At 45.4% G+C, this 18,705-nt stretch overlaps 1 protein-coding gene across 4 annotated transcripts in view; it reads right to left on the bottom strand.

The window, feature by feature from the left end:
* Positions 1–3,247: 3,247 nt before the first annotated feature.
* TLE1 (TLE family member 1, transcriptional corepressor) overlaps positions 3,248–18,705 on the bottom strand; it is a 90,668-nt gene continuing 75,210 nt past the window's right edge. For all 4 annotated transcript variants that reach the window (XM_066257024.1, XM_066257025.1, XM_066257026.1 and 1 more), the window contains exons 15-20: positions 11,572–11,821; positions 9,616–9,863; positions 7,100–7,247; positions 5,399–5,549; positions 3,968–4,044; positions 3,248–3,826 (exon numbers count right to left, since the gene is read on the bottom strand). In XM_066257024.1, the coding sequence (XP_066113121.1) occupies positions 3,719–3,826; positions 3,968–4,044; positions 5,399–5,549; positions 7,100–7,247; positions 9,616–9,863; positions 11,572–11,821 (982 nt within the window). In that variant the 3' untranslated portion in view covers positions 3,248–3,718. The remainder of the gene's footprint in view (positions 3,827–3,967; positions 4,045–5,398; positions 5,550–7,099; positions 7,248–9,615; positions 9,864–11,571; positions 11,822–18,705) is intronic.

Below are 18,705 nucleotides of genomic sequence, written 5' to 3'. Positions count from 1 at the left end.
CCAGCCATTGTGAGGATTATTATAATTTGTGAAACACTTCTCTATCACCTGATAAATTATAGGAACTTAATAAATGTTAATGGTCATATTGATGAAATATTTTTTCCATTATTATAAGTGGTAGAAACATCTAGTTATAAAAAAGGCATTACAAAACCTATCATACTAGAACTTGGCAATTTTTTCCCAATGAACTTAAATTCCATTGTAGAAACCTACATTCAAGGTAAAAGTAAAGAGTGAGCAATAAAATATATATATGATAAATCTATTACAAAGACTGGAGAAAATAATTATTTGCGTAAGTTAAATTATAAATTAGTGAACAAAAACCTATCTACACTTACAATATCACATGAGACTGGTACCTAAGGGAATTGTATAAATTGCAATGTTTGAAATGAAGTGAAGAGGAACTTTGGATAGCTAGGGAAAAAATCACACCTACTCTGAGATTTAAAAAGAACACAGACAGGACTCACGGCAAACCTGAATTTGGTTCCACCTCCCATGAGGCATAGGAACACAGTTTTCCTTAGCTTTGTTTCCTTAATTAGGCATAATGACAATCATTTCTTCACATTTTTTATGTGAAACTGCCTAGCATGGCTCTTGGCACATATTGGAGATCCATGTCTCGTTGAATCTCAATTTACTGAACACTCATTTGTAATCCGTATTCGAGGCAAGATGTATACAAAAATTTGGCTTAGCTGGGGTTCAATAATCATGAGTCCCAACTTTTGGGGGAGAGGAGTGGTAATTCAGTTACTTCCTAAATTCACAGCTTATGAGGAAATCTTCCACTCTTGCCTCCTCCATTCACAATCCTGTTTCACATACTTCTGATCCTCAAGACCCTGAAAGGCGGGCACAACATTCTGTCATTCTTATTTTGAGTGGGAAAACAATTGTCCAGGCAGTTCCAAGAGTCCAAACGCCCTGAGCAGAGGGGCTAGCTCTAGAATGCCTCCTCCAGGACCAAACATCTACAAAAGCAAAGGAAAGTGGCTTCATCAGACTCAAGACAGTCTTTTCGTTGGTAAGATCTCGACCTAGACCCTCAGAAAATTCCGTTAGAGGAAGCATATGGGAAGTTCGGGAAACTAGGAAGCAGTTCTTCAACCGCTGGTCCACGGGCTGGCCCGCCAGAAATTTTGTGCTGGTGCACAAAGTTACGTTGTAGGAAGATTACAAACCCAATAATCTTAGTCAAATTCGCTTATGCTGAGGGTGATTTCTGCCTTAGCCTAACGTCCCCAAAATAATTCTCCTATTTTCACCAGTCCCCAAGTGAAAAATGTTGAAAACTACTGCTATAAAGCATAAAGGGAGAAAATGCATAACAAAAAACAGGACTATTTCTCTAACTCAGAATGCTTTCAAATGTGTCCTCCCCCTTCTTCATGGACATACGGCTGCCCAGCTAGAGACCACATTTTCCAGTCTGGGAGGTATCTAAGTCCCTGCCAGTCAACTGGGAACGGGAGGGATGAACAAATCCCAGCTACCTGTCCGAAAGCACATCCGTGCCCCTGCAATTACACTTTTCCCCCGCTGTTGGCTGGAAGTGGAGACAATTGGGAGCACAGAGCTGCTGCTGGCCCGGGTCTCGGGCTTTACACGGTAAACACAACCACTGTAGTCTAAGCCATTGTATAAGTGACTCTCGGTTGCAGTCACTTAACCTCCATCCTGCAATTACAGAAAATAGGGAAGTAAGGCAGGGAAGTAGAGAGAACAGAGACGGTAAACATTACCTTAATAAGCCATCAGAGGCTGTAGTATAGAAACCTGCTTCATGATATAAGGAAAGGATGAGATAAATCAGCTTTAGTAATTAGGGCTTTGCCATTCACTTAATGAGAAGAGAAAATATTTAACAAACTTTGTACAGAAACAAGAATTATTTTGGCAAAAAGCAAATCAAGTAACGTTGTTGAATGAATAAAAATAAGGTCTAGATAACAAATGAAAAAATATTAAGACAAACTGCCAACAACTCACTGGATCGTAAGAAAACAAGAACATTAAAAATTCCTTAGATGCTTTTTTTTTTTTTTTTTAACAGAGACAGAGTCAGAGAGAGGGATAGACAGGGACAGACAGACAGGAACGGAGAGATGAGAAGCATCAATTATTAGTTTTTCGTTGCGCGTTGTGACACCTTAGTTGTTCATTGATTGCCCTCTCATATGTGCCTTGACCACGGGCCCTCAGCAGACCAAGCAACCCCTTGCTTGAGCTTTAACCCCTTGGGTCCAAGCTTGTGAGCTTTGCTCAAACCAGATGAGCCTGCGTTCAAGCTGGCGACCTCGGGGTCCCGAACCCGGGTCCTCCACATCCCAGTCCGACGTTCCATCCACTGCGCCACCGCCCGGGCAGGCTAGATGCTATTTTTAAACAGCCAGGAAAGTTGGCTTAAAATTATTTACTCATCATTTTCTAAAATACAATGGTAAACAATAGGTATATAAAAAGAATGAGCCATGTCGTTTTTCTGTCTTTCCAGGAGGAAACATACATGGCAAGTTATTAAAAGCCCAGGGTTAGGTTTCATCTAATCAAATGAGCAAAAGCTTGTCCACAAAGACCAGAGCAGACTAATGACAGAGAGCAGGGGCTGGCGCTGCAGAGGAAGCCTGAACGAGGGGAACGAGGCTAAGTGCGGGGTGTGGCTGGCGTAAGTACAGTCAGTTAACATAATGGACCAAATAAGTATTAATGAAGACAAGCCAGCTGACAGCCCACCTTTCCTGCACAGGTTAATAAACTGCAGCTTTGTGAACATCGTCAATCTTGACACCAAACCTAAGTGACCTTCATTTCTTAAAACCTGAAGCTTGTGAAGGGAGAGAATATAAATTTGAAAAGGCTGAGCTTTCCTAGAGACAAGAATATTCTGTTTCTCCATGAATCACCAAGGAAAAGCAAAGCATTAACCTGTGACCCCGAACTACAAGAGTATCCTAGTGAATGAATTGTGACCAAGTTATTTCAGCTTCCCAAATAAAACTGTTATTCATGTACCCTCAATTTACTCACGATTCCTACTCTTGAGTTTCAGTAACTCGAAAGTGTTAAGTTCCAGTGCAGCGGAAGCCTATGACCAAATATATTTACAAAATCAAAAGTGTATTTTAAAATTTCCTCTACACGTTTGGACTTGCTTATAAAACCCACATCAATGATCCCAAAGCGTTGAGAAAAACAATAAAGAAGGAAAAAGAAAAACACGTATTGGTACTAAAGCCTTTACTGTAATAAACCAAATATATTTACAATTTATACAAATGCTTAACCTTCAACAAAAATACAAAAAAAAAAACATTTCACAAGATGCAAAACCAGGAAACAAGTTCATTGGAGACACCACTGTGCTACCAAGGACGAACGTGAGGGGAATCGCAAGGAACAGAAACGTGATCCGGGCAGACCACACAGAGAGACAGGAACGGCTCGGCCAGTCAGCAGGCCCTGTTCCTCCAGTCACGGCCGTGGCCCCTCTGTCCACCTGGCCTCGGTGCTCCATTTGGTCTAGGTAGATAGGTGACCTTCTGTTGATGGACTCATCGCCTCCTCTTCGTAGACTCAAAGTAGTTTTGTGTCAAGGTTTAAAAACAGGTTTTCTTGTTTTTAAAGTTACAACTTTTCTATTTCTACAAATTCAAAACATTTTGGCCCAATTCAACTATAAACATTAAACCACATAATGTTTTCAGTAGATGACTTCGTAGACTGTAGCCTTCTTGTCCCCTGAGCCAGTGACTATGTACTTATCATCCACAGAGATGTCACAGCTGAGCACAGATGAGGACTCTTTGGACTGGAAGAGAAAATGTTGGGGGTGTGTTTAGTGTGGAACAGAGATACTCAGGGGCCCTGCTCCCTCCAAGGCACCTTCATTTCTTGTGTCCCTGGAATGTTACGGCCAAATGGTCATTCTCCGTAAAAAACACTGACTTACCTGGAATATACTAGCTCCATAGGGGGTCCGCCAAGCATTGAGGAGGTTATCTTTTCCAGTACTCACAAACCATTTACCTAGAATTAGCAAAGGAAGATGTAGCAACAAGATTAATATCCCTACTATACTATTAGCTATGTGGACTTAATCAAACTCACAGCATTTCTAATCATGAACTATCTTGTCCAAGCCTGAGCTATGACATGAGTAGAAAGGGCAGGTTTTAGATCTGGGCCCAGCTATGAACCGCCTGTGGATCTTGGGTTTAATCAAAGCAGCAGCAGGGATTGTGTCAGTGCCCTTAGCCATGACAGGTAGCATCACACCCAGTACACAGTGGGTCCTCAAGCAGGGATCTTGTCCTTTGTTAGTTTCCCCGTGACAAAATGGAACTAGGAGGGATTAAATGACGAACCTAAGTGCAATGCCAGACACAATATATGGTGCATAGCGTGTGGTCAGTAAGTGATAGCTACTCATCCAGCCAGGGGAACAAGCATTTGGTTCCCTGTGAACGTCTTCCCTCTTTATCCTCACCACAGAGCGTAAGAGTCAGGTCAGCTAAACATTCTGTTCTCTGACTGGGTTCCTCACCCTGGTCAGCCCTTAACCACTTCCTCTGCTCCTTCCTGCCCCAGTCTTCAACAAATCCCCACCCACTCCTCTTGAGAGTTGCAACTATTTGCACCACACCCCCACCCTAGCTAGGGTCTCTCCACTAAAAACAAATGTGTCAAAACCTTGTATGAGGCCATCTTTCTCTTCTCTTTTCCTTCTTTCTTATTCTTCTTTCTTTTTCTCTTTCTCTCTTTTTTTCTTTCTCTCTCCTTTCTCTCTCTCTTTTCTTTTCTATCCTCTCTCTCTCTCTCTTTTCTTTTTTTAAGGTGAGAGGAGGGAACATAATGAGGCAGACCCACAAGCTCTCAGGCCAGAATCGATGCAGCAACCCATGTGGAGCGGATGCTCAAATACCCTGCTATTTTTAGTGCCTGAAGATGATGCGCTTCAATGGAGCTACCCTCAGTACCTGGGGCCATACTCAAACCAATGAGCCACTGGCTATAGGAAGGGAAGAGAGAGAGAAGGGGGTGAGGGGCAGGGAAGAAGCAGATAGTTGCTTCTCTTGTGTGCCCTGACCAGGAAATGAACCCGGATGTCCGTATGCTGGGCCAATGCTCTAGCCACTGAGCCACCAGCCAGGGTAGGATAAGGCAATTTCATTGCCTGCTGACTTTTAACAAATTAGGAAAACAGACCTACATAGACACCACTAAGCTCTGGGGGACATATTTAGACAACAGAATTATTGCATCCAGCTGCTCAGAGAACAACATTTTTTCCAGATACGATCTCTGCTCTATTTTTTTTAGAAGTCTTTTCCATTTAGGCCCACAGAAGTTCTTGGGTTTCCCCTCGGCGGCACTCACTCACCACAATAAGCGAACTTCAGGGACAGCACACAGCTCTCGTGGAGATGCAGCTGGTACTTGTCAGGCTTGTTCACATGCAGCACCTCCACATTGCTGCTCTCCATACCCACGGCCAGCCACTCCCCGGTGGGGCAGTACCCCAGGGAGAATATCTACAAGAGGCAGAACAGGCTCCTGATGACTGCGGGTAAACTTGGGGAGGAAAAGGGCAACAAAAAGGGAGGGGGAGGGGTGATTGCAAGAACAGGAGGAGGGAATCCGCAAACTCCAGACTCGGGTGAGTGACCCAACCCAGATGAGCCAAGTGTTAAAAACCCTTACGAGACAACTAGAAAAACTGCAACAGTTCTGTGTGATGAAACTAAGAAATTATTCTTTTTTTTTTTTTTTTTTACTCACTTTAGAAAGGAGAGAGAGAGAGACAGAGAGAGAGAGGAGAGACAGGGGGGAGGAGCTGGAAGCATCAACTCCCATATGTGCCTTGACCAGGCAAGCCCAGGGTTTTGAACCGGCGACCTCGGCACTTCCAGGTCGACGCTTTATCCCACTGCGCCACCACAGGTCAGGCGAAATTATTCTTAATAACAACGTAATTTGTGTGTGTTGTTTTAAAGAGATCCTTGTCTTTTACAGATACTAACTGAAATGCTTATGGCTGAAACGGCAGAACGTCTGGGGTTTCCTATAAGATAACCTAAGGCTTGGGGGCAGGAGGGACCGGTGGGGCAGGACTCGCCGTCTGTTTCTAACTGCTCACGCGGGGTGACGGGCACGTGGGCTTTACTGTCCAATCCTCTCTGCCTTTCATATGTGCCTGAACATTCCCTCGTGTAGTATTTGACAATTTCCATTTTATTCAGGGGAAAAAAAAAGGCAGACCAAAAATATTGGGAAAAGAGCTAAAACAAAGAAATCTGTGAAAAACTTGAAATTTTAACAGGGACACAAAATTTACCGGCATGTACTGTTGTTTTTCATTTTTGTCATCCTATTTTTCTGCATGGAATTATTTTTATTACAAAAGAAAAAATAAACAAGTAATGATGAAAAGAACAATTCTACCATCAGAAAGCACTTAAGATGGCAGTCCACAAAGTTGAGATTTTTATATCATTTCAGAACTCCATAAACGTAGTCAACCATGAGTCCATTTTCTCAAGGATGAGTAATAAAATGGGCATCCACTGAGCTGCGGCTGCATTTTTTTATGCTCTCTGATGCAAGAAAAATGAATTAGCTTTCAGAGCTGTTGTGATCTCTCTTGACTCCTTGTGATATGCCTGCATGTTTTTCAAGCTGTTTAAATGCGAACCGAATAATCACCTCTCACCCGCACATCTGACGGGGAGGATAAGCAGAGCAGATGCAAAGCTGCTGCAGGAACACTGGGTACTCTTCAGGGCACAGATTCCTTGAATGGATTAGCATGAGGGTAACCGCCAGCATGGCTTCACTTGCCTGAGTTTAGACACCACCCCAAGTGTGGCAAGGTTATTTTGTTTCTGTTTGTGGTTTTAAAAAAAATGTCAGTCTCTCAAATATAAGCCTAGTCTGTTTGCACAGAGACAACTGCTGTGGGGTGTGAAGGGAGGGAGCGGCCGCCACCCACACACTCGCACGCACACATGATCGCACACACGCACACACATACTACCAGCTCCGCCCCCCCCTCCGAGATTCCAGGTGAAAAGGAGCCACACACCTGTGAGGTGAAGTCGTGCTGCTGCAGCTGCCGGCCTTCGCGCAGGTCCCAGGACCTGACCGTGTTGTCCAGGCCGCCCGTCCAGAGCTTGGTGCCGTCGTTAGAAATGTCAATACAGCTGGCCCCGTCTGTGTGGCCCTGGAATTGCCTGATAAAACAAACCAGATTGAATAATGATTTCCTGCCAGAGCTCAAGGTAAATACTGTTGTGTTGTTAGTTTTGGACGCGGGGTGTGTGTCATCTCTTCAGTGTCTGCTGATGTGCAAGATCAAACTGCCTCTCTCCCGAGGAGGAAGACGAGCACCTGCGGATCTCCTTCTCTCTTCATGATCCAAGTGCTAGAGAAAGGGAGTGCCATTTGAGGCCACTACACAGGAGAAGTTAAATATGCTCCTATGGCTGTTCTTACAAATCTGTCTGGAAGGCAAAATTTCTCCTGGGTCTGGTAGTGTTTAAGTGTTAAAAAAAAAAAAAAAAAAGAGACAAACACAAAATCCTTACTCCACAACCGTACTCCTTAAGGAGAAATAAAGGCCCGGCATACAATCCCGCAGGCTTGTATCACCACATGACCAGCTCAGGGTCTAGAGGCACCTGTGTTCCCATGAGTGAATCAACAAGTGGTGCCCTTCGTGCTAACACAGCATGACCGGTTACTCAACCTCACTTTTTGTGTTGGGAGGAGCCCAGCATTTGAAATCTGGACTCCCAGAGACAGAAGGTTGTGCCCACCACCTGACTCAAAGGTGCTGAGCAGCAACAAAGCAAACTGCTCAGGCCGACCCGGGGCACCAGCAAGACCCTGCCTGGAAGCCAAGCACAAGTCTTTCTCTTAACGGGAAACTTCGAGCTTCAGTCACAAAACAATAGTAAGAACAATCAGCCAAAAGAGATCTGTGAGCACAGACGCTTTGCCAGGCTGCTATCCACATGTGGCCAGTCCAAACTGAGAAAAGGATTGTAAAGCACTACCCCTCCACCTCGTTATAGCCGACAGTATGCGCTTCCAGGCTGGCACAGAGCAGGGCTCAGCATGCAGACATAAGAACAGAGTGCTACACCCGGTCACAGCTCCAGCATGGCCGGCTGTGCGGCAACAGGCAGGTGAGCAACCTCTCTGGGTGCGGGCTCCTCTTCTCAAACACTGGAACAGCAGCAGTGCAGACAGTATGAAGATTAAGGAAAATAATTGTTTAAAAGTACTGAGAATTGGTATTTTAAAAGTGCTATTTCCTAAGAAAAAGAAAAGAAGGAAGGGAGGGAGGGAGGGAGGGGAAGGAAGGGAGGGAGGAAAGGAAAGGAAAGGAAAGGAAAGGAAAGGAAAGGAAAGGAAAGGAAAGGAAAGGAAAGGAAAGGAAAGGAAAGGAAAGGAAAGGAAAGGAAAGGAAAGGAAAGGAAAGGAAAGGGGAAAGGGAAAGGGAAAGGGAAAGGGAAAGGGAAAGGGAAAGGGAAAGGGAAAGGGAAAGGGAAAGGAATGAACACTTCCTAGGATAAAAGTCTGAAGCAGCTGTCAGCTGTGTTGATCGCTCCATCTTGCTCCCTCTGGGCTGCCCAGTGAGGGGCAAGAGGAAAATGAGTGCCATGGTGTCACTCACACTCGGGGCGGAGCCTGGCTCAGAGACTTGTATTGAAGGGGAGTGAGCTGCGTGCTGACTGCCAGTCTGTCCGTTCCCTCTCTCTGGCACACAAGCCCAAGAGCATTAGGGGGAGACCTGCTAAGCAATCCACGTGCCTAATGTCACACCATAAACAAAGAGTGTTTCCGAGTGAAGATGAACTGTGAAACCAAAGGGTGAAGCCAGGCTAGTTCTGTGCTGGATGTTACCTAGTGCTTCATTTTCTAAGACTTATCTGCAAGCCCTCTGGGGCAAGCACCGCCGTGGGTGAAGGGAGTGCGCTGCCTGAGCTGTGGAGAGACGCAAAGGTGGCGAATTGCAGCTCTCGCCACGGTCAGGGCAGCTTCCGGGCAGTCGGGCTCGCTCCTGGATGAATGACCCCTGCATGGGGCTAAGTTAGTTATCGAAGAACACGGATACTTGAAAACCATCATGTAATTCATGGAATCTTCCCTTCTAATGTTCTTTTTGTTGCTTTTTTTTTTATCCTGTATTAGCTGACTCCTGTTTGTGCAAACAAAGTTCTAACCAAAACCAGAAAGATCTAGTGCTGAGGACCCTTCATACCGCGATGTAATCCATATTATGCTGCCACTTGGCATAAGCCAGGACTGTGTTTTAAAGTCTGGCATCCATCTGTATGTGCCCGAAGAACGGGAATGGGAATATGAGTGAGTTAAATATAAAGTCTGGGGGACACCCAAGCACAGCATCAAGATGGTGAGCCCCCCTCCAAGGGAAGTGACACGACTCTGTCTTTGCACTTCCAGGACCCAGTTCCAAGCCAGGCACACAGCAGGGTCTTAATGTGTGAACTGAATGACTGGGACAGCTGGAGAAGCAGGGGTAACAGGAAGCCTCTGACTGCACCTCCCCCGCAGAAAACCACCTAGACTCACCTCACCAGCGTCTGGTTGTGCAGGTCCCACACGGCGATGTTGCCGTCGCTGCAGCAGGAGAAGCAGACCTTGGAGTCGGGGCTGATGGCCAGGGCGTAGCAGGCAGGGGCCGAGGATGTCAGCTCGGCCTTGATGCGCGGGGTCGGGGCGGCCAGGTCCCAGATGGACAGGGTGCTGGCTTCGCCTCCCACTATCAGAGTGCAGCCATCGGGGAGCAATTTGCAGGAACGGATGTAGTTATCTCTATTCTGTGAAATAAACATAATTCAATTGCTGTAATGCATTACACCAAGCAAGAATAATGCCATGTTCCCCAAATGCTATCGTGGTTTTTGACTCAGAAAGTGGCATTTCACAGATACTAACAAGCAAGAGTGCTGTAGTAAAATTGGGATCCGATTGCAGCTGTCTCCTTCGAAAGAGTAAACAAAACAAACTCATAGGTTTGCATGCTTAGATATAACTGTGCCTCATGTCCAGTTCTCCGCTGAGTAGACAAAACTGAAATTATCAGTAGATGTAAGATAGGGATACACATACTTTCCTCTGAAGAAACCACTTTTCAAAGCTGCTTTTCTAAGTCTTTTGATCTCATCACTCTCCATTATGTACTATTTGGAAACTGCAGACCCCCTGCCTATGTTTTGGTTTTCATTACGCTTAACTGTCCCCAAGGCTGGCACTGTGTCTTCATCAGCCAGATGGATCCTTGTCTAAAAATTTAACAGGGCTGCTTTCTCTGCAACATGGATGCTGTCGTTGTTTATGTCTTTCCATCCAAAGGCCAAAGAAATTGATAAAAGAGGGCCTCTCTTCATCAAAATCAACACATTAAAAAGGGAGGTAGGACCTAAAATGACACCTACTCCCTAAAAGAAATAACTGTTATCCTTCAACCCAAATACGTAACACTAGCTGAATTCTTTTACAACGCTTTTACCATGGTCCATCGCTCGAAGATCAAAGAAACTTTAAGCACATAATTTAAAAAAACAAGGGAGATGAATGTTACAAAAGACTCCTGCTACCACAGAATGTTCAGCTGTGTTTAAGTATGTTTAGGTTTCATTAATGGAAATATTTTTTAAGTTATTTCCCTAAAAAAAAATAAAAAAGCCAATAATTATCCCCCCAAAACATCTCCAAAACCCTGCCACAGTTCTTGGAAGCACTGTCTCGCCTGGACCCAGGCAGGCATGGGTGAACAGCACCGTCTGCGCTAGCGACGTGCAGACAGCAGACCAGGGGCGGGGTGGCCTTTCGTCTGCCTCAGGCCAGTGGTATGTGGTCTGTAAATCCTGGGGTTACAGTTCAGAGATCAGGACTTGTCCCAGCATGTTCTACGATCCTGAAGAATGCACAGTGATATTCTTGTCCCCGGGAGGGGCTGGGTGCCTGGAGGACGCATTCTCACCATGCCTGCTCTGCTGATGGCTGCCCTGATTTCTTGCCGTGTGCTCTATTAACCTTTTCCTGAAGTTAAGGTGGTAAAACCCAGCCAGCCCCCCAGGCCTCCCTGAAAACACAGACCCTGTTCAGAACAGTTCTAATGCTACATTATCAAATGTTTACTGTTCAATATTTATCCGATGGCTGCAGGGAAATTAAAAGTGGAGTGGATTGCAGCGCTCAGCGTCCAGGGCTCGCTGAGCTTTCTGTCCATTAAATGGAAAACCCCCTTTTGAATACACACTCAAACAAGGACAGTTTCTGTAAACAACTCTAAATTTTTTTTTTTTTAAAGAAATCCATCATCGGATTTAAACTACCAAAAGAGCAACAAATGAAACCTTCCCATTTAAGGGAGAAGGGTGGGGGAGCTAAATAGCTAACACAGGAAACAGAATGGGCTTCCATTTCCTCATAATGGGAATAAAAACCCAGGCCTGGACAGCTATTTCCTTATTGAGTCTCCAGGGAGAAATTACCCTGGTGCACCGGTTTCTGTTCACTCACCAGACAGTCGAGCTGAGAGACGGGGCTCTTATTGCCGGGGTGGCTGATGTCCCAGACCTTGACGCAGCCCTTCCCTCCCGTGTACACGTGTCTCGTGGGGTTGCTGATGGTCACTGCGCACACCACCTCCCCGTGGTTCAGGGTGTTGATCTGGCGAGCGTGTCGGGGGATGCCGGGTCCAATGAGGGCGTCGGGGGGGAAAGGGACGGGCTGCATCTGCCCGTCTGCTGTCACGTGGAAGGAGTACGCACTTTTGGACAGAGGATGATTGGAGAGGAGAGAGATGGACAGGAGAGGAAACAGAAAAACATTTATAGTAAACCAATTAGTCACGACCTCAGCATGCTTTTTATGAGAAAGAAAGGAAAAGATTCACTTGTTATAATTTCTTTTTAAAATCAATGTAAGTTGAGGTTGTTTACTGATGGAACAAATTTAAAAGAGTAACAAATCTAAGGTGTACTAAAAGACACATACTGCACTTAAAAAATTTTAAATTGTTGTTTATTCATTCCATAAAGCATTGATTCAAATCTCGTTATAAAACACTAAATGTGCCTCCCAATTAATAAAAAATACCTCCATCCATGTACCTTATATAACTATCATTTCTTCATATGATTTAAAATAATTATTTTTATGCTTATGACGAGTGCTTAAGAACTCATAATTACAAACAAAAAAAGTGTATCTCAACACTGACAAAAACAGTTTTCTAAAGGTTCCAGTTTGAGACTTGAACTTAAATTCTGTTTTGCATAACCAAGAGAAAGTAAGAGAGATTCTAAGTCAAATGGCTTTGTGACAGAAATGTCAAGATTCCTCCTCAACAATCTCCCTGTACCTTGGCCATGAACTCCAGCAAAGCTCCCAGCTACAAGACTACTCTTCCCAGCTTCCTTCTAGCCAGGTGAGTCCCTGTGCTGACCAAAGAGATGTAGGCAGAAGCTGCTGGGTGGTACTTAGAGGAAGTTCTTAACCTAAAACAAAAGGGACCCTGCAGGGAACTAGCTCTACTTTGCCCTAAATTTTATTGTGAACCTAAAACTGCTCTAAGAAATAAGTTTATTAAAGAAACAAAAAAAATTTTTTTAAGGGGTAGGGGATGTGTCTGCCCTCTTCCTTCTTCCTGCTGCCTGAAATATGAGCAAAATGGCTGGAGCTCCAGCAGCCTTTCTGGGCTAAAAGGTGACTCTGAAGATGGAAATCAATTGCTGAGGGAGACAGAACAGAAAGATAAGACGCAGAGACCTTGGCGACATTATGGGAGAAAGAAATAAACATTTATGTTATTTAAGCTTTTGTTTTCTTCTCCTGTTAAATACAAACCTAATCTTAGTTTTAGCACACACTTCTGTTTTCACACAAAAATCTGAACACATATTTTTCTCTAATGTCAAAGTATTTAAACTCCCAGCACTCATCTATAGCAGGTGTTATAAAACAAACACAAAGATAAGACACTTTAGAGAATGGAAGTACTAATATTCTTGGCCCAACATCCAAACTGATGGAATACTGATGGAATTAAGCAGATGGCACTGAAGACAACTCCCACTTCCTTCTTGTTGGAAGCATCCCTTGGTGATCTAGAAGTTCAATATTAAACTTTCTCTATGTGTCCACATACATAAACAATAAATGAAGTTTGTAGAGTTCCCTCCCGATAACTCTCTAGGAATAATCTATGCACTCTCTGGAACTTGTTATTGGCACTTTGCAATCTTTTTACAGGTCTAAAGACCACAGGTGTTAATACAGAGTTTAAATTTTCATTTTAATGCTAACTCAAATTTTGTAAAATAACTTAGCAAGCTCAAAATTGAAAACTGATAAGATATCCTGTGTCTACTAGCCTGCACATAAAACCCACACACTTGCTTAGCTTTAAAAGAAAATATATGCTATTGTTTTTCCTTTATAAAAACAAAAGATCAAACACATGACTTTTAAAAGAACTCCCTGGCCCCCAAGAACACAATCTTAGATCTCTGTTATGTCCTAACAAACTAATATTAAATGGCTACTTGGCCCAAATCCTTAATGTTAGTCTTAATGTGAATAATTGAGCACACGAAATGGGAACCACATGGACTGCCCTAGGAAATAAATACGCATCTAAAACAACTACAGCTCACAACCCTAACGCCACCAAACCACTAACTCTCCTTTTTTTTTTTTTTTTTTTTTTTTTTTTGTATTTTTCTGAAGCTGGAAACGGGGAGAGATAGTCAGACAGACTCCCGCATGCGCCTGACCGGGATCCACCCGGCACGCCCACCAGGGGCGATGCTCTGCCCACCGAGGGGCGATGCTCTGCCCCTCTGGGGCGTCGCTCTGCCGCGACCAGAGCCACTCTAGCGCCTGGGGCAAGGCCGAGGAGCCATCCCCAGCGCCCAGGCCATCTTTGCTCCAATGGAGCCTTGGCTGCGGGAGGGGAAGAGAGAGACAGACAGAGAGGAAGGAGGGGGGGGTGGAGAAGCAAATGGGCGCTTCTCCTATGTGCCCTGGCCGGGAATCGAACCCGGGTCCCCCGCACGCCAGGCTGACGCTCTACCGCTGAGCCAACCAGCCAGGGCCTAACTCTCCTATTTTTTAATCCAATTGTATACTTTGATGTCCTTAGTAATGTATCAAGTCCACATGGTATTTCAATACATGCACATTATATAGTTAAATTAGACCTATGCCATTTATCATATTTGAAATCAAATAACATTTTTATTGCTGTTGAAGAAAACTTACACAAAATAATACTGAATATAAATTGTGATTGTAAAAAATTGAATTCGCCTGATGTGTGGTGGCGCAGTGGGTAAAGCGTTCGACCTGGAATGCTGAGACTGCTGGTTCGAAACCCCAGCCTTGTAGGGTCGAGGCACACACAAGAAGCAACTGCTATAAATTGATGCTTCCCACTCTACCCACCCCCTTTCTGTCTCTCTCCTCTCTCTAAAAATTAACAAATAAAATCTTAGAAAACAAAAGTAAAAAGAATGGAGTTAAACGTAGCTGGGTAGAACAATGGTTGGCATGGGGAGAGAAGAGCCAGCCTCTCACGGTCTGCTGTGCTGTGGGCATCATGGCACAGGGGAAGGCTGGCCTCTCTGTCTGCCATAAATCAGCTTCTGTGCAGGCCACATTTCCATCAGGAGCCCTTGTGCCAATTCTGATTTCTAGAGGGACTTTCTTCCTGCCTCCACTGGAGCCCTGCTCACTACAGAGTTAAGCGTTCCAGATCAAAGCAGACGCACAAGGTACAGACGCAGCGCTGTCGTGTTATACCGCTGTCCTGGGGAGATACCATCTCGCTCCCAGGTGTCCTCCTCTCTGAACTGCACAGGACGTTGGTGATCTTCACACGGAAGCAATTTCAAATCGATTCACTGTGCACTGAACTGCTGCTAGGACCTGCCAACAGTTGTCCGCCCTGGGGGAGACCCCCATGGATGTTAATATGTCAATCCCCGGGCCTTGGAGGAGGCTGCTGCTGCCCGCAGTGCCGAGAGCCCAATCAAATGAACAAACCAGAACGACGCCAAGGGCAAGAGGGTCTCAAAGAGGGGTGAACTGAAAGCAAAAACCAGGGGAGAAGACGAGACGGTCTGGAGTTAGTTATTAGTTATTCACCTGAGGCAGACCAGGACTGTCTGTGAGAAGAGGTCAGGCGGATGGCGCACCGTGACGATGTCAAAGGCAGCCCGAAGGAAACCTGCCTGCTCTTCTGACTGAGGAACTAGGAAAGGTGAAATCGGCCAGGAAGGGGAGTTTACAGAGAATATTCATGAGTATCTCTCAAGCCCAAATTCAGAAAAGAGGCCAGTCACAAAAGAATGCACCTGGTGTGACTGCATTTACAGAAGTTCAATCATAGGCAAAACCCCAAAGTCTGAGGAATGGTTACCTTGGGTGACCAGAAGGTGAGCATCAACAGTGCTGTTGGGGAAAAGTCACTGAGCTATACACATACTATTCATGTATTTTCCTATATGTTGATCTCAACTAAAATCTTTAGATTCAATTGTGTACTCAAGATAAACTTGAGGGGAGGGCCCCTGACAGATGAACATGTATGTTACACTAGGTCCACAGCCAAGTTGAGAGTTCAGACTTTGGTTTAAATGAACCTGAGATGCGAAGCTCCAGCGCACTGGCCTCACCACCTATCATGCGACCTATCATGTGTCTGTCTGCTGATCCACAACGTAGAAATAATAGTAAAATGTGAGGGTCGAAGGGGTTGTTGTAAAGATTAAGAGATCACAGCGAAAAGTGCAGAACACTCATGCAGAACTTGACACCTGCAGGGGCCTCCCACCAATGACAGTGTCATGCTAAACATTCCTGACTTTGAAAGGAGAGAGAGAATATGGTGAAACAAGGGCTCTTATCTGGACCAGTGGACAAGTGTGAGGGTCAGGGTCGGAGGAAAGGAAGGGAGGTGCAGGGTGGGAGTCAGGAGGCACAGGGCAATATACAGGCACAAAAAGTCAGGAAGTTCAAAGACATAGGAGGGTGGGGAGACAGCACTTGGCAAAGAGGAGAATGATTGAGTAGGATTGTGGCAAACTGCGGGAAAGAAAGAACTGTCTGTCCCTAGAGTCTCACTAGAGCGACACTGCTAAGGCCACCTACCTGTACCCAAGGAAGAAAATGGAGCCCCCATCCAGCATTCTGAACCAAGCACCTGCTGATCAGTATCTTAATGTGAAACCTGGTTTGTAGAACTGAAAAGAATCAAGCTCACTGGACATCACAGACATAAACATGAATGGAAATCACACATGTTCGGAGCAGGAGAATCCTCACTTACTGGGCACACAGCGCAGCGGAAGGAACTCAGAGTCCCCACCGGGACTCCTTGCAGCACTGGTGGCAAACTGGAAAACAAGACTGTTCTGGGAAGCAGGGTGGTTTTTTCCTGGCAGGCTGGCTCCTGTTAATAAAACTAAACTGTGTTCTGTGGCCAAAGGAAAACAGGTGTTTACAGATTTACTAGTTCACTGTAAATAGATAGAAACGGCAGCAGCAGAATCCAGTAAACAGTAATGAAGAACCACAGACCCTGGAGATAGTGGCTGTGGCCAAGGCCCTGTTGCCTGTGGCCTGAGCGCACTTGACATGGGATTTCTTGCTATACTATCAGGTATCAAAAGTTTGATCATGCCTTAAAACCCTTACTCACTGTTCAAGCTCTTTAGGGACCAAGCCCTTCACAATTAGGCCTCATTTCATGCAACCATCCTGTACCCTAAGCTCCCAGCCACGTGGAATAGGCCAGTCCCCTAAAATCCTGGGGCTGTTGCATCTCCATGGTGTGCACAAACTGTTCCCTCCTGCCTAGAATAATAGCACCACCCCCTCTGAAGTGCACTCTCTTCTTCCTTCCCTCACCTGCCACAACCACCCCACCAGGCGGCACGATTCTCTTCCAGGATCCAACGTCATCCGCAGCCTCTCGACTATGGCACATCTCACACCGTGACTATTTACTGCCGTGCTTACATTTCTGTCTTTCTCATTCCACAGTTTTTCAGGGTCAGGTGGGATGACCACCAGCTAGCACAAAGCTGGCACACAGAAAATGAGTCTGAACACACCGAGTTGCTCACTGCCACCTCATCACTTGTAAACCGAAGTGTGAAAGGTTGGCCTGGCAAGAAAAGTCATCTACAACAAGAACGTGGAGAGTCCTCTGACCCCCTGGTTATGCCAGTCAACTTTCCCCATGACTGTCTGGTTGTCACGTCCAATACCGCTGAGACGGTGTCAACTCTCGAAGCAGTCCCGAGAGCCGATGTGAACCGAAGGCAATGAAAGCAACTGTATTAATAAAGTGAAACCAAAGCCTGAAGAACCCGAGGACGCTGGAGCCTCCCAAAGCAAGCCGAGGCGACGGCAGCTCAGGTCACAGGCGGCAGGCCCGAGCCTGTGGCCTGTCCCTGAAAAGAATGCCGTCAGCTATAGGAAGTGAGGAGGCACAGGTGAGAGGCTTGGTTTAGTCACTAAGAAGATGTGGGGATCACACAGAACACTCAGGCACTATTTCCCTACTCTCATAATGCGCTGTGACAAAGCCTGCCCTGCAGACCTGGCTGCTGAGGCGGGGAGAAAATGAAGTTATGTGGGGAAGCACCTCCAGAAAAGATATGAAGTACACGGAGACTGGACCTGTGGTTCCCGCGTCCCAGAGGCAGCTCACTGCCCCTGATTATTCAGAGGAGAAGCAGTACTAGAGCCAGTGATAGCCCACCTGGCTAATACCCGGAGGGAGCCAAGATTCAAGCCCAGGGCAGGCCAGTTACAAAAGTGGAGCCCTGACCTTTACCTTAGATTCCATAGGAGTACAGCCTTTGACATTTGGTGGAGACACCAACCCCTGCACAAAGAGAGACCTCAGGCAAATCGACATTATCAGTGCAGCTCTGTATAGAGCCCTGGGCGCAGGAGGCTGGGCGGGCCGGGACATCTGGCTCATCCTAAAATAGAGGAGAATAACCTCAGTCCTGACTCTGCAGGAGCCTCAGGCACTGGGATAGTGAAGGCAGCGGCTGGGGAGTGGAAGAGTGTGCGCTGAGGTCACAAGAAAATCAGAGATATATTATTCCAAAATTTCAGCAAAAAAATAGTTTCTCAGGAATTTCACTCACCTACTGTGGTAAAATCTCCCTCTGTGCCAAGATAACACACTTGCCTTTAACCTTGCTTAGGATCTGCATGTCTCACTCATAACATCTATAAAATCATTTACTTCTTTCACAGGGCGTTTCCAGTTTGGTGTCCCAACAGGGCAGAGAAGGCTTTATTAACAATTAAGTGACAAGTTGAGGACTTCAAAGCATTAAGATAGAAAACTGTTTCCTTATGTCGTTTGTTCACTACAAATGACTATACTGCTATTCTCATTTTTTAAAAGGCAAATGCAGAAAAAGTAAATGGATATGAAAAAGTAAACTACTCGACAGAGAAAAGAAGAAGAAATGGCCTAGTTGATAAACCTGTAGGCTCTCTGGCCAGAGTCAGCATTTACAAATCTGAGTTCTAAGTCCTTCTCCCCATCAATTAAATCTTTCCAAACGTGTGGATGTGCTGAGGCAGCAACAAGGCTCCACTGCAGGACGAAGACACACACTG

The sequence above is a fragment of the Saccopteryx bilineata genome, chromosome 2 (genome assembly GCF_036850765.1).
Source record: "Saccopteryx bilineata isolate mSacBil1 chromosome 2, mSacBil1_pri_phased_curated, whole genome shotgun sequence".
Taxonomy (NCBI): domain Eukaryota; kingdom Metazoa; phylum Chordata; class Mammalia; order Chiroptera; family Emballonuridae; genus Saccopteryx; species Saccopteryx bilineata.
This window is presented reverse-complemented; position numbering and strand designations above follow the sequence as displayed.